The sequence below is a fragment of the Astatotilapia calliptera genome, chromosome 13 (assembly GCF_964374335.1).
Source record: "Astatotilapia calliptera chromosome 13, fAstCal68.1, whole genome shotgun sequence".
Taxonomy (NCBI): Eukaryota; Metazoa; Chordata; class Actinopteri; order Cichliformes; family Cichlidae; genus Astatotilapia; species Astatotilapia calliptera.
This window is the reverse complement of record NC_137434.1, coordinates 14,865,357-14,880,922: the sequence shown is the minus strand read 5'-3', so window position 1 is coordinate 14,880,922 and position 15,566 is coordinate 14,865,357. Positions and strand designations below refer to the sequence as shown.

Below are 15,566 nucleotides of genomic sequence, written 5' to 3'. Positions count from 1 at the left end.
CTGTGAAGTGGTTTCCACCGAACAAAGGCATTGTATTCCACAACATCCAGGAGATCGTAGAAAAGACACAACAGCCATCTGCTAGTTTTCCTTCAACAACTCGAGGTGCCAACATCCTGTCTAGGTTATCCACACCGTATTTGTGCTTCTTGTAGTCCAGGCTTCCTCTTCTCCCCATTACTGCCTGTTGGTTACCTGTGTGTTGTGCACATTTTAGCCTCACTTGGGCATGTAGGATACTGCCTTCACCAAAACTACCATGGCAAAGACAGACAACAAAATCTTCCTCTGTTGCAACTGGAGGAGCTGGGTGAGGTAGGTCTGGGTTGTTTCCCCTAAATGTGCCAACCAGAGCCAGATTTCATCTGAGGAGTTTCTTTGCCAAGGTGTGTAACACACACACAAACAGATTCTAGGTCTGACCAGCTGTCTCAGCCATGGGCAAAAGACAACAACCAATAAAATTCAAAAAGAATTTATTAGTACAATGATCAAAAAATGAAGGGATAAAACAGTCCAGTGTCCCACTTGAAAAGGGGATAAAACCCACAGTCCAAGGCCAGAGCCAGCGATGCCTCAGTTCAGTTGCACTTCAGATATCAACCAGCAGCTGTCCCCCAAGACCCACCACCCTGAAAGTAGATGGCCAGTAATCACTCCAGCCTCACCAACCCAATTCTGCCTTTAGGCTGCGGCATATAGTAGGCCCTGGTCTGCACAGAGAGACACAATATAACTACATCTTCAATATACAATTCACAGAGCAGCAAACTATCCATCCTAAACATATTTGAATCAAGTCATCTTAGATCTGATCATATGACATACCTGCACAGAGAGACAAAACATCATAGCGGTGTTTGTAGTGTGGGCTATAAGTAGACTAGCATATCAGTGCAATCAAATACACCCGCCTTCAATTAATCCAACCCCATCACAGCCATTGGCTCACAGTAAATGTGGCACGCAAAACCACAACTTCCCACAACAAACAAGGAGATGAATTAATACAAGCAACATTAGTCCACCATGTTACAGGTGAACGAAGTAAAGATGTTGTCAGCGTGTCCTTGGAGCGCCTCTGTTGGTTGGAGTGTGAACCCCTTTTTCTTTTTAACTCCTTGGAACTTGGAGTCTTGTCATCCCACATGCCACATGTAGCTTTATTCTGGGGTAGGCTCTCATCTACACTTCATGTATATCTCTCCAATTCTCCTCCCATGCAGATTTTTATAGGTGCACAGCAGCTAAAAGAGCTTCTTTCTTATAAAAAAGTCAAAGGCAGGTCTCAGGCTGCTAATGCAGAGAACTGCATACAGTGCGGGCCCTGGTCTGATACCAGTGGGCACTGGATTGTAGGGCAGTCTCTCTTCAGTAGTGGGACCTACATAGTTTTCCTTCACAAGGCATCCAGTCAGTTGCAAGCTCATTGTTCTTGAAAATTGCTCCCTAAATGTGTTTTTTTTGTGACCTAAAAACATTAAAACACAGGTCACCAATCAACATCCCTAAACTTCAAGCCTATGCTTCAAGCACATTACCACTAGATGGCTGCAAATACAACAACGTGCCCTGATGGCTAAAGACAGATAACTCTTACCGTTCTGTAGCAGTAAGCTTTGATACTCAACAGTTTGTGAGAGTGGTTAGGATGGGTGAAACTTTGGTGGCAAAGCGTTTTATTTTTCAGTTAACTGCAGAAATAACTTTCACAGACTTTCCAGGCGTGGTTTTTTAAAGTGCTTCTGTTATTCGTGTCTGTTTCTTCACTCTGCTCGTTCAGCCCCTCATGTAAATCACAGACTACAGAGTTCAAAAACATATTTGGAGACAATTTTTTTTAACAATTTCTTTTTTTCTTTTTTGACAATCTCTTGTGGTGACTCGTGGTTACTCTGATTTAGATGCTACAGGATATTACGAGGCAGAGAGGAAGAGAGAGAGAGAAAGAGAGAGAGAGAGGCGGAGAGCTGAGGATCCTCTGTATTTCCCTCAGAGAGCCAACCACACAATGACAGAGTGTGTCTGATAGAGCAACATGTCAAGTTCTGGATGTTTTATATGGATTTTCTTCTCCTCATGGGGTATGTAAAGAGTTCTTTCTTTCTTTCTTTCTTTCTTTCTTTCTTTCTTTCTTTCTTTCTTTCTTTCTTTCTTTCTTTCTTTCTTTCTTTCTTTCTTTCTTTCTTTCTTTCTTTCTTTCTTTCTTTCTTTCGATTTATCTAATAAATCATTTAACACTTGCAGGGATAATTACAGCCAGTGTAGAGACTCTACCTCATGTCATAAAGTACCAAACAGTGATACCTCTGAGGCTGAAGGACTCATCTGTTTTTAATGATGATGATGCTGCTGCTACACACAAGGTAACACTCACTCTACTGTGCTGTTGAAGCAGTTCATTAAGAAAAAAGTGATCTGAAGAATGAATTTAAATCCCTTCTGCTTCTTGTGTGTGTGTGAACAGAAATACCCTGATGCACTGCAGTACTCTATATGGATCGCAGGGCAAAACCACACTCTGCATTTGGAAAAGAACAAGTGAGAAAACTTTAAATGACTTGTTTGATTTTGAGCTACTTTCTAAGGCTTTTTTAAACCTTAGAGGTTCCTCAATTTGTGCACTTTCTTTTTTCAGGAATCTAGTGGGTAAAACCTTCTCTGTGACACATTACTCTGATCAGGGAGACCAAATCTCAACCACTCCAGATCTAAGTGTATGTATCTTTACATTATTTTATTTGTCTACACCATCGGGAAAATGTGTCTATTTTGTTTTTGTGAAAGTGCACAAGATGCTTAGCACGATACTCCATAGTCATTCTCTCTCAGATCCTTTTTACTGGTATAGATTACCATATAAGTATTTGACTGCACAGGCTTGAATCATATGAAAGCAGGATATCCTGTGCCACCAACTGCTTTCAGAGGTGTTTGTACATTTATCATTCATTACTGGATTTTTTTTTTTTCCTTTTGCGAAATGCCAATATAAATCTTTTGACTATATTAAAATCATAGCTCTGACCTGAAGAAAGACAACAGGTCTTTTGTGCTCACTTATTTGTATCCACGCTTACTGTTAACGTATTTCTAAAGTAAACACTTTGCAGTAAATTGTAATTATCTGCTACAAATATCAGATCAGGGGCATTTTGTGCAGTATGTGTAATTATTTCTTGCACGTTTCAAAATATCAAATTGCATAAAAAAAAAGTTTCTCAGGTTCCCGATTATGACCACAGACACACACGCAGCAGGAAGAAACAGGAGGAAGTGGGAATGACATATAAGGTTAAGATTAGCATCCAGACCACACTGAGATATCTGGGAGATTAAAAAATCCCAAATGTCATTATTAATTCTGGTACAAATCATGGCTGTCTGTTCAGGTTCACTGCTACTACCACGGACACATCGTGGGAGTGGAGGACTCCTCTGCCAGCATTGGACTCTGCTCAGGAATAAAGTGAGTAATGCAGGCTATAATTTTTTTCTTTCATCTTTTACCTCTAATTACAAAAAGGTTTCTTTCCCTGAAGGGGTGCCCAAATTTCATAAAAACCATGATGCTATGTTACGGTAAGACTTCGTCTGTGACTCATGGCCAGCACGCCCAAACTAAAGGGAAGATCAGCATCCCTCCTAAAGATCATCAAGACTGCATGCACAGTAACTCGTGCTCCTTGGATGCAGACTTCTCTCGTTAACCCTTCTGTTGCTGTCATGAAAGGGGAAAGTTGACGTTTGAGAACCAGACATGCTGAAAAGTTTGCCTTTGTCCCCTCTGTAGGGGGTTTGTGCGCCTCCGGGACCAGACGTACCTCATTGAGCCTCTCGGTACCAAGGCAGGACAGCAGGATGACGGCCAGAGTGCCGACACTCACAGCGATGAGGGTCTTCATGCTGTTTACAACTACAAACACCTGAGGAAGAAGAGGAGCCTCTGTTCCCATGGAAACACGACCACTTTCTATGATCATGTAGCTCGTCCGTCTGGACTGTTCCGGCTCGCCAGTCTGGTAAAGACACACAAGATGAACACATCCAGATTTATGGTGCTGTCTCACATTTCATAGATTTATGCAAAAAACAAAAAAACAGGACTTTGCATTGTGATACAAAAATATAAGTAATTCTCTATCGTCATGACATTTATGAAGATGTATGAAAATAGATTTCTTTAGGTCGACAATTAGAAGTGAAGTTACAGTGAAATAACCACATTTCCCACAAGTGACAATACATTTAGTCAATGAAAGGATCTAAGAAAAAAGGGAAACACCACAGAGAGAAGTTATAGATCGCTTTTAATATGTTTGGGTCATTACCTGTGACTGAGTGTGTGAATATTTAGCACAAAGTCACTGTTACACTGCTCTAAAAGCATTTAAACGATCAAATGGACTTACATAGTGCCTTTCTATTCAACTTTAAAAACTCAAAGCGCTTTATACTAGGATTCCTATTCACCCAATCACACACACTTTATTCACACTCACATCTGGGGTAACTCAGGGTTCAGTGTTTCTCCCAAGGACACTGTGACACACAGACTGGAGGAGCTTCTGATTGGTAGACAACCTACTCTACCACCTGAACCACAGTCACCCCAAACACTGAAACTTTTTATTTTTCATTAACCACCCTTTAACCGCATAATCCTAACCAAACAGGTACACATACACAAATGCTCAACATTGTTAATATCATGTGTCTTTTGTGTTTCTCAGAAAAGCAGAGCTCAGAAAGCAGAGCGAACGAAGAGACCCAGGACGGTGGAGCTGGTTGTTGTGGTTGACCATAGAGAGGTTTGAGCTCACTTTTTCTTTTGCCTAGTCACGAGTAAGACAATTTTTGAGGTGTAAGATCTTCTTTTGTTCATGGCATGTTGTTAAATGTGATACTAAGTGAAATAATGGTTTCTTTCAGTATAAGAAGTTTGGCAGTAAGAAGACAATAGAGGCCAGAGCGCTTGAAATAGCAAACCACGTGGACAAAGTACGTTTGTGTCTCGGCACTGTTTCTGTGTTTTCGTGTCCCACATGTCTTCAAGCTTTACTTTCGCTTTGGATTTCACGCAAGAAATGTGTCCTGATACTTTGTTCTTTACTGACTGGAATCTGACCAGTAAAAGGAAGGAGAAGGTTTTTTTTTTTTCTCACTGTGAAAAATCTAACTTTAACTGTGAATCTTCACACCTTAACTGAAAATTTTCACACATATCCCACAATTCTCTTTGCATACTCCCAATGTGTATGCATCATCTTGCAGCACTAGACCCAACATTAGTTTCCTGTTGCACATTTATAAAATCTGCTGCTTGAAGCATTTTGTGGTTTTGCAAATGCTGATTTTAACTGATTTCGCTCACCGCGCTGCTCTGTTTCAGCTCTATCGCCCTGTGGGCGTTCGTGTGATGCTCGTCGGCCTGGATATCTGGTCATACAGAGATCAAATACATGTCAGCACTGACCCTGAGGTCACCCTCCGTCGTTTCCTTGAGTGGCGTCAGCAGCACCTTCTGCCGAGGACCAAACATGACAATGCGCAGTTCATAACGTAAGATGTTCGTCTTTCTACTGCTTACTAAACCTATCTAAAAAATGATAAGATAATTTGTAAACATTTTGCCTCATCACCTTTCAGAGCTGTGGATTTTGATGGCTCCACTGTAGGCTTAGCAAACACCAATGCTATGTGCACCTCTAACTCTGGAGCTGTCAATGAGGTAGTCATGTTTCAATGTGGATTTCTTTAATTAAAAGTGGAAAGATGTGGAAATTAAATGTTTGTGAATTAAATGTCGCACAGGACCATAACACTAATGCAATTGGAGTGGCTTCCACCATTGCGCATGAGATGGGTCACAACCTAGGCTTGTCCCACGACACTGAAGACTGTGTCTGTGGCACTTCTGTGTCAAAAAAAGGCTGCATCATGTCAGAGAGCGTTGGGTAAGCTCAGCTTTGCACCTGTGCAAATGAACACCCTCCTATGTGCAGACCTTCGAAGGAAAAACATCTGATATGGTCTTATTATCGTCCACCTCCTCTAGCTTAAAGTATCCGGAGCTGTTCAGCAGCTGCAGTCGGCAGCAGCTCAGCAAGTTCTTGGAGGAGATCAACCCGGCATGTCTGCTCAATACTCCTTCCACCGATCGAGTTTATGGGGGCCCCATGTGTGGAAATGCCTTCTTAGAGCCTGGAGAGGAGTGCGACTGCGGCACGGTGGAGGTTTGTGCATATCACGTTCGTTTTGTATAGCCAAACTCCCATTACTGAAACACACAATGATGACTGAGATGTGCATGCCTCTGTATGCCTGCCAGGAATGCAAGAATCCCTGCTGCAATGCCACCACCTGCAAACTGAATGCAGGAGCCCAGTGTGGAGAGGGAGAGTGCTGCCACAACTGCCAAGTAAGTACTACTCACTGTGTGAAGTCACACTGATACTAATTATGTTACTATATAACAAGACACAGTCTGACTGTGCCGTCTGGCTGGTTATGTGTGAGTGCGTGTATTTTAGTAGTCGGTACATCACCATCTGTGTTCCTCTCCACTCCGTAGCTGAAACCGACAGGCAGCGTCTGCCGACCGAAAGCAGGAGACTGCGACCTGGCAGAATATTGCACCGGCTTCTCTGCTGTCTGTCCGACTGACGCCTACACCCAGAATGGCCTGCTGTGTAACCATGGAACAGGGTACTGCTACAATGGACAGTGTCCTTCACGCCGGGATCACTGCAAGAGGCTTTGGGGACCAGGTTAAGAAACTAGTGAATCACAGTTTGCTTCAGATGTGCTTTATTCTTAATAATCAAGACTCATCAAGCTGTATTTTTTGCTGTGATTGTTTTCAGATGCTGAAGTCGCTTCAGACGCTTGTTTCTATCTGCATGGAAACTGCAGAAAGACACACTTTAACCAGAGATGCCCAGGCCGGTATGCAATCCAAAGCTCTACAATTGCACATATTCACTGCCAGGTACTGTTTGTTCTTGAAACCATCCCTTGTGGTTTTCGGTTACAGAGATCAGTCCTGTGGTCAACTTTTTTGTTCCGGCGGATGGGAGTTCCCTGTGACATCCAGGAAGTCCCTTTACAAAGTAGGAAACGGAGACATGTGCAATGTGGCAACTATGAACCCTGAAGATAACTACCCCGAAGATTTGGACATGGTACCTACTGGCACTAAGTGCGGCAAAAACATGGTGAGAAAGCTGCTCTTTGTAGCTAAAATGAAGAAAACATCCATGCGCTACAGATTCCTGCAAAGTCTTTGTGTGTCCTTTAGGTATGCTACAATCAACAGTGTCAAGACATAAAAAACATAAAAATGTATGGAAGAAATGACTGCTCTGCCAAATGCAACAACCGTGGGGTGAGAACTTTAGATCCTCGGTACTCTAAAGCACTGTGGATTTATGGCAGCACAACATGCGTACTATGAGTGGGATCTCTTACAGGTCTGCAATCATGAGAGCAAGTGTCACTGCGATCCTGGCTGGGCTCCACCTTTCTGTGATGTGCAGCAGTCCGAGCTGCCTCAAGGTACTCTACTATCCTGACATACACCCACTGATAGCCCGCTTCTCCCTGCCCTTTTAATAACCATGATTTACACATGACCCATATGCTCTGTTTTCCACTGAGCTGCAATACTTGGATTGAATTTCTCATGGGCCTTAAAACAATCGTGCTCTGTTCTGATGAATACAAGCAGACACTGATGCAGTGGCATTTCCTTATTAGTGTGTACATACGCCCTAATTATGTTACAGAGGAGTTTGCTTCCTGAGGGGGGTGACGTATGTTGTTATTTGCTCATCCTTGGGCAAAAAAAATCTCATTGGCCTAATCTGTTGTGTTATTGTGTGTGTGTACAGAGTCAGGCCTGGTTAAGTTCATAGTGTCAGTGGTGGCTGGCTTACTTCTTCTTTTGCTCGTGGTTATCGGGAGTTTGATGTGGTACGTCAGAAAGAGACAGCCTGCGAAGAGGTACAGAAAGGAGCTCCTCCTCTCTTTTAGCTTTTGGATCACCACAATAAGTAAATAAAACTTTATAAGCTTGTCAGAGTTTCTTTTAAGCAATTGTGCATATTTCCTTGCAGATACCTCCCATCTTCCGCGGGACAGTTCAACCCGTTGTTTCGGTCGAGCAGCGAACGACGCAGGCCTCCTCTTGGATCAGCACAAATCAGCCAGCCTAAATTTTTGGAGTCGTCGGCCACTCAAGCATGTAAACCGCTCTTCTCTGCTCCTACCAGATCACAGACTGGAGCACTAAAGCCCAGCCGAGCAGCTCCAGAGGTGAGCACCTTCTGTGATGTAGCAGATTTGCCACCAGAGTGCCGTAATGTGCTGTGGCAGTAGATTTTGGCCTGTGTTATTGGACCAAATTCAAATCATAAACAGACTTGTATTTTAGTCAAACTGTCAAAAACCAGTGAGGAATAAGGCTTAAAAAATAAAATTTTAGACTGTACTCATTTCTATTTTCTCCCTTTACAGCCGCCCAAGAAAGCAGCAGCCGTACCCCAGCCATCTGTGTTTCAGCAGGTAATCTGACCTCCGGTTCCAGCTTCATTTAAATGTTATTTATATGTTTCAACTAGTAAATAAATGTTTTTATTTAGGCTATAAAGCCATTCACGCAGGCTCCAGCTGTTTCAAGAAAGCCAATCTTTACTGAGGTAAAACTGCATGTCTTCATTGTCTTTTGGGGCAGTAATTATTTTTAAAAAATTTTATTTTAGTATCATTATTCTGGTCTTATATATATACTTTTTTTTCTCTTTTTTTCAGAGTAAGCCACTGCCTCCATCGAGACCTCTGCCACCACTCACAACAAAGCCGGTAAACATTCAAACTGAACTCATTATTTGCGTATACACATTTAACAGTGCTTGCGTTTGCTGCTTCTTTAAAACATGAACTGTTTTGTCTCTCAGATCATGAAACCAAAGGCCCCAATGCCTCCAGCGAAGCCAAAGCCCTCCGCAGTCCTGTCTTCATTGCCTCACACTCAGCTGGTATGTATTCAGACTCAGACATTCTCAGAGGCTATCACGTTTATGAAGATGTCTGTGGTTTTTGGCTCTGTCCTAGCATAGCAGTGTAATGAACAAGCAGTCAGTGAATCAGTAAGCATATAAACTTCTCCTGACCACCAGTGAGTTGGTGAGGCACTAACATGGGGAAATAAACACACCAAGACCAAGTTTGGAGAATAAAAATGTCTCATCCCAAGTATGTGTGCTAATACTATTTATCTGCTCCCCTAGCTCGGCGGGAGGGCTGCCCTGATGCCTCCCAGCAGGCCCAGATGACAGTGGGACTAATTCATCGAGGTGTAAACACTGAAATCCTCTGACAGGGGACATTGTTTTTGTCTCACCTAGAAGGACCAAGAAGATCCTGTCTGGAGACGCTCTTCTGTTTTAAAGTAGAAACAGGATCCGCTGAAGAATCGGCATTGTTAAGCAACACAGCTTTTGTGGTCTCCTTGAGGATTACCACTGCTTATGTACACCTTCAGTATGTTAATGAAAACCTGAAGTAATGATCAGCAGACTCATATTCTGTGCTTTATGAATGACAAATGGCACTGCTGCCATGACGATTGTTTAGTTTATTTGAGTCTTTTTAAAGGGAAACATTTGGTTTTTGGGTTTGTTTGTTTTTTGCCTAAATCCTGGGATATGTGAAGATTTTATAAGGTAACTGCACTATCAATGCTGTAACTGTTCCTTTTCCCTTTTCCCTCACATTTTTTTTGGTACTGCATTTCTCTGAAATATGGTTGTTAAGGGATTTTAAAATGTGGCATGAGCACTTTACAGGTAGATTTTTTTAATTGAAGAAGGTCTTTTCTTGTCATTTTTTTAAAACTCTTTGTACTGACCTGTCTATGCTTGACTGTGCAATTGAACCAGTACATATATCTGTTTTATTTTGCGTGCTGACCTGATAGATGTCAAAGGATATTGATTATTCTATGCAGCAGACAAGATCACAAAGTCCTTTCACTCATAATACCAATGATGAGGATTCACCCTCGATTTGTCTTTAAATCTTTCAGTTCTGAATGTTCTAATTTATTGGCTTGCAATAAACGTGATCCATCACACTCAGTGTTTCTGTCACTTTCTCTGTCTTTATATCCAGATGATCCAGAAGATATTCATATTAACATCTGTGACTCTCTGTTGATTTTTTTGCTCTGTCCTATCAGCAGCGTAATGTCAGAACAAAACTCAATTAGATCTATAACTGGTTGGGGGGAAAAAAAGATTGATTTTGTAGTTTTTCCCTGCAAAACCTGATTCAACATGTGAATGGAGTCCAGACTTTCAGCTTTAATTCAAAGGGATTTTTAAGAAACCATTGCATTAACTCTTTCAGTTATAGTAATTTTTATACAGTTCCCCATTTTCAGAGTCTAAAGAGACATTGATTGCCTTCAGCTAAAAGCCTAAACAAACCTATCAGGGAGATTTAAAAAAAAAAAAATGAAAAAAGTCAAATTTGATACATGAAAAGGGTGAATGCACTCATCAACTCAGCCACACCAACAGGGCTGAAATACCACAGAAGAGAATTAAGGTGCATGATGACATAATTATTCCATGGTCATGAAAAGAAAACCTCCAAGAACTTGACTTCAAAAGATGGCAAACACTCTTGAGGAGGTGTATCATTGTCAAGGTCTGCAATAAAGAGATGCCTTCTTCATTTGAAATACAGAGAGTTTACAACGAGGTGCAAACCACTGGTTACACTCAAGAATATAAAGGCCAGATTAGAGTTTCCCACAAACCAACTAAAAGCGTCACAGAAAACAATGGAAACACAAAACCAAGACGAACTTGTTCCAGAATGATGAGAGAGAGAAGTATGGATATGGAAAAGGAGAGAAACTGCTAAAGCATACAGGGTGAGTTTGCTCCAGATGAAGGGGTTACCATTACTACCAGGAGCCTCTCCTCAAGGGTAGATTTGGGGGTCATGATGTCTGCAAGATGCCGTGCTTACTTTTAGATGCTTTGAGCACCAGAGCAACACAAGTTGACTGAATGTATTCAAGAGAAGGCCGATAACAACACAACATTAGAACTGAAAGACTTTGCAACTCCCTAAAACCCCAAATCCCTCAAAGATTGGCCAAAAGAGAAACAAATCTATATTTTTGATTTGGGGTTGAACTGGCCCTTTAACAGCTGATCGCCTAGCAACGCTTCAAACAACCTGAGGTGGGCTGAAGCTATAGGTTAGCTCATCAAGACTGTTTTAATCGTTCAGAAACGACTGTAATTTTATAAATAATGGAACGAGAACTGAACGAAGAGGAACTACAGGACCTGTTTGCGTGGATAGATAAGATACCGCTGTCCCGGCCCAAAAGACACATCACAAGAGACTTCAGCGACGCAGGTAGTAAAGTTAGCCTAGCAGTCCTCATGGAGGTGCTAACCAAACAATCAAGCAGTAACAGCAGGAGTAATATGATCTGCATAGCTCCATGTCTCCAGCTACGGTAATTTTATTTATTTGTGATCTGACTAAGTTTCTCTTTGAACCTTAGTGATGGCTGCTGAGGTGGTAAAATATTTCTTCCCCAAGCTTGTTGATCTGCACAACTATGTTTCTGCAAACTCCACACAGCAGAAGCTCAGCAACTGGAACCTGCTCAACAGGCAAGACATCACTGTTTTATGTGTGTGTGTGTGTGTGTGTGTGTGTGTGTGTGTGTGTGTGTGTGTGTGTGTGTTTGATTCTTCTGAATCTGGTGGATTGAATGACTACATCCCAGCCAGAGAAAAACACTCTCCACAGCTGAAAAACATCACATTTTAACAGCCTGCCACAAAAACTTGTACACAAGCTACAAAAAAGTTAAAAAGCTAGATGGCTAATTAATATCTCTTAATAGGAATGACAGACATTGCCTAATGTTTTTCCCATCCAAATAAAATTTTTCCTGGGCCTCCACATCTGGTCCTGCGGACATATCCTACTTACACCCACTCACTCCATCCCTCGCCACTGATATGGCACAAAGCCAGCTTCAGATTTATGGGAATTTGCTGAAAACATTTTGGCTCCTATGTTGTGTCTCATCAGTTAAATCACACCGAGTCTGCTGATACTACTGTGCATAGTTCTAGGTATTAGAAACATGTGTTTTTATTTATATGAGGATAGGAAGGTATTTTCCAAGCTGGACTTCCATGTGCCTGAGGAGACACTGAAGAAAATTGCACAGAGCACCACAGGAGCAATAGTGCCTGTCCTGAGCAACCTCAGGGAGAAGATAGACAAGAAACTGGAGTACACCACCAACAACATACTGGTGTGTAGTGACACACACGGTATAGGTCATTTTTTTTGTCTATTTGAATGCAAAATATGATTTACTGCATGCTTGTCCATGTTAATCTAACTACAGTGGATATATATTTTGTTTTATAAATTTAGGATATGGAGTATTATGACACCAGGAACCAGGAGAAACCTCATGAAGGTACAATCTTCTGCATTTGATGCCATATTTGGCTTTGCATCACATCACACGATAGTGATGTAGGTGTTGCTGGAAGTTACAAACTGTGATGAAGTCAGTAACATTAAGTAGATTATGGAAATAAAACAGCTGAATTAGGATAAATGCAATGACTTTATATTGGCCTTATGCATGTTGCAGCATGTGTCATAATGATAGTGTAGTTTGTGCAGAATATCAGCTGAAACTGTTGTTTTTTATTTAACTGAAGCCAAACAAAACTGAAGCTAAGATGTGCTTTATTTAGCACAGGAAGTGAGTTTGGTGTTATTTTAGACTTTTTTTTTGTTAATGCAGCTATATCTGCCGGTCAACTCCCAAACACCAAGTCAGCATATTCAGCATTCAGCAAGGTGTTTTTTCCCCCCTCTTTATTTGGTTTTTGTTTAAGGGAGCAGTTTAGTGACTGTTCATCGCTGTTTTTGTCACTGAAATGAAGCGTCTCCAAGATCTTCTCAGGCCCAAATTAAGTGTAATCTATCCCAGAGATAGCAGTGACCAATCAGAAACACAAAGAAACGTCCATTTGAAGGAATTGGGGAGAACTGATTAGAAGAAAATTCCACCACCCTAAAGGAGTGAACTTGTTTCCCACACCTCATCCGTCCCTATCAAAGCTGGCCAGTGCCTCCACCCTCTGCTCTTTCCTCTTCCGTCTACACTCGCTCCCGCCATCAGACACATGACTCAGGTTCTCGTATCAGTTTCCACATGGCTCTTATCGCTGGCCTGAGCTCAGCACCGTTGACTTAAAGCCTGATATTTTTTTCCTTTATCTACTAATCTTACTTCAGCGTTTCACCCTCTTTCTGCTATTGGTCGTCACCCTTTCTGCCACCAAGCCTTATCTCTTTTACTCAGCTGTATAGATTCTTTTAGTCATTGTGTTTTGTTCACATCATAGTTTGTAAAACAAGACACTTTTTTTCTTCAGAAATTCAACAGACTGAGATAAGACTTCTAACTCAGCTGGAGGAATTGAAAAAAGATGAAAAGAACAGGCAAAAAAACAGGTATGACCAAAAAACCACTGCTTTTAATTATAATGCAATGAATCGCAAGAACATTTAAAACAAAAATAATAGCCTGTCCATTCTTTTTTTTATGGTACAGTAAAGTGGAGCGTGCAGTAAAGTTTTATTCAGACATGGATCCTGCTTTCCAACAAATGCTGAAGGAAAAAGAAAAAGCAATTATGTCTTTGATGGAGACTGTGGAGGTAAAGTCTGCATGCAGACATGCATGAATGCAGGAAACACTCTGCTAAAGTGTGTGTGTGTGTGTGTGTGTGTGTGTGTGTGTGTGTGTGTGTGTGTGTGTGTGTGTGTGTGTGTGTGTGTGTGTGTGTGTGTGTGTGTGTGTGTGTGTGAGATGGAGAAAAATATTTAGGAGTGTGTGTTAGGCATGTGTAATGTCCTGTGTCAGCAGTGGCGAGTGAGTCAGTATCTGCTCAGCGGATATAACCCTTATTTTTCTTTTCCATCTGTGGTCACATCTGCATGTTTAGAGAGAAGCAGAAGGATGACACAAACGTGCAACTTCTCCTTTCACCGCACTATGAAGTTTTCAGAAGCCTTCAAAGAAATATCCTCTCTTTAGCCTCATCCCTCTTTTCTTTTTCTTTTCTTGGTTTTCTTGGTCGTGTATGTTTGCAGATCCTCCAGATGAAAGTGAACAAGCTGGAACATCTGGTTCACTTGAAGGATGTCCGTATTCAAGATCTGACACAGCATCTGGAGACGTACAAAGCAAGAGGCAACACACACTGAAGCAGCTGTGAAACTATACAGACAGAGAAATGTCTGTAGCAGTTCTGATATGTAAACCTGTATTTTGTAAAAAAGCAATATTAGTTAAGGCAAATGATCATCTTATCTAATCCCACCAGCTAAAACTGTCACATCTGTTGAAATGCACAAGCGAGATTCCAGATGTGAACTTTTTAAATCCTTGTTTTGAAAAAGAAAAAAATGGAATTTTATCCCAGAACATAAAATGTACACACTTCAGGATGCAGAAATGTCTCTTTTTCTTTGTTTAATAATATGATCCACTGCCTTATATCTTGAATCTTCTGTGTTTATGCTTCATGACCCTTTTATATGAAATCATGACTTGTTGAATGTAAATAGTTGCTTCTTTGTGAAAGGTATCTCTGGGCTTCTTTTAACAGCCCATAATTTCTGACTGTCAGCTTCTAAATAAAGCCACAAATCCCCATTCACAATTGTCTCACTAAATAAGAGGGCAGTGTATCAAATAAGCCAAGTCGTGGGTTAAAGCCAACAAAACAAAACTATATATGGTGTTGCATTTGGCGGCAGCCACTTCCTTCCTTCACTCATTTTTGGTAAGTTTCCTGCTTTTGTGTAAGTGTGAAAACCAGACCTTAGTTAACCAGAACTTAGTTAATAATTTCACTTCCACTTTATCGAGCATTTTTTTTTTTTTAGAATTACTGTGACATCAAAGTCAGGAGCATTGACGAAGTCGTGACACAGCAGCAGCAGACCGCAGCCCAACGTCTGCTTTTCAGATATAAAGTTCATTTCACTTTCTTGAGGTTTTTCTGTAGTGCCAAATGAGAGAGAGATGTCCCTCATTATTTTACTTTATGTGGGCTTTGTTGGCGTGAGAGGCATGTGACCCCGTGAGCTGTACCAGGAGCAGCTGATCATCTCCAGCTGCCTGCCAATGTGACTGTCATGCTCACAATCATGCCACCTCATTAATCATCATTATCACTTAATTAATGACTGAGAAAAACAAACACCTAATGAGTTTACAGTTACACTTATTTTAGATTTAGATTTTAGTTACTCCTTTTTTCACAAGGGGTCGCCACAGCAGGTAGCTCTGCATGTTTGAACTGACAGACTTTTACACTGGATACTTCTTGATGCAACCATAAAGGAATACGTTTCTCCTCCTGGGATCCATTAGCTTATAAACCACTACACTTTGGAGCCACTTAACAAATACATGTATTTAAATTAAT

General features: G+C 41.3%; 2 protein-coding genes across 2 annotated transcripts; both read left to right on the top strand.

Annotated features, from left to right (window-relative positions):
• The first annotated feature begins 1,636 nt into the window (after positions 1-1,636).
• Positions 1,637-10,135, top strand: adam8a (ADAM metallopeptidase domain 8a). Its single transcript, XM_026189122.2, has 25 exons — positions 1,637-2,084; positions 2,248-2,366; positions 2,468-2,541; positions 2,639-2,717; positions 3,393-3,469; positions 3,794-4,022; positions 4,734-4,811; positions 4,933-5,001; positions 5,393-5,562; positions 5,650-5,731; positions 5,815-5,957; positions 6,059-6,236; positions 6,332-6,421; positions 6,575-6,770; positions 6,867-6,948; positions 7,037-7,217; positions 7,301-7,387; positions 7,473-7,557; positions 7,893-8,004; positions 8,118-8,316; positions 8,518-8,565; positions 8,643-8,699; positions 8,812-8,862; positions 8,958-9,038; positions 9,291-10,135. Exons 1-25 carry the CDS (start codon positions 2,039-2,041, stop codon positions 9,333-9,335), a joined length of 2,658 nt encoding a protein of 885 aa, XP_026044907.2. The 5' UTR covers positions 1,637-2,038; the 3' UTR covers positions 9,336-10,135.
• Positions 10,136-11,222: 1,087 nt separating this feature from the next.
• Positions 11,223-14,792, top strand: spef1 (sperm flagellar and cilia associated 1). The gene is made up of 7 exons (XM_026189185.2): positions 11,223-11,439; positions 11,591-11,702; positions 12,211-12,358; positions 12,484-12,529; positions 13,503-13,581; positions 13,682-13,787; positions 14,224-14,792. Exons 1-7 carry the CDS (start codon positions 11,331-11,333, stop codon positions 14,335-14,337), a joined length of 714 nt encoding a protein of 237 aa, XP_026044970.1. The 5' UTR covers positions 11,223-11,330; the 3' UTR covers positions 14,338-14,792.
• The last annotated feature ends 774 nt before the right edge of the window (positions 14,793-15,566 follow it).

Excerpts from the sequence above, each read along its gene's own strand:
- adam8a (XM_026189122.2), top strand. The coding sequence starts at position 2,039 with ATGTCAAGTTCTGGATGTTTTATATGGATTTTCTTCTCCTCATGGG. Across the intron at positions 6,771-6,866 it reads CAAGAGGCTTTGGGGACCAG|ATGCTGAAGTCGCTTCAGAC; the intron begins GTTAAGAAACTA and ends GATTGTTTTCAG. Across the intron at positions 6,949-7,036 it reads AACCAGAGATGCCCAGGCCG|AGATCAGTCCTGTGGTCAAC; the intron begins GTATGCAATCCA and ends TTTCGGTTACAG.
- spef1 (XM_026189185.2), top strand. The coding sequence starts at position 11,331 with ATGGAACGAGAACTGAACGAAGAGGAACTACAGGACCTGTTTGCGTGG. Across the intron at positions 11,440-11,590 it reads AAGAGACTTCAGCGACGCAG|TGATGGCTGCTGAGGTGGTA; the intron begins GTAGTAAAGTTA and ends TTTGAACCTTAG. Across the intron at positions 11,703-12,210 it reads AACTGGAACCTGCTCAACAG|GAAGGTATTTTCCAAGCTGG; the intron begins GCAAGACATCAC and ends ATATGAGGATAG.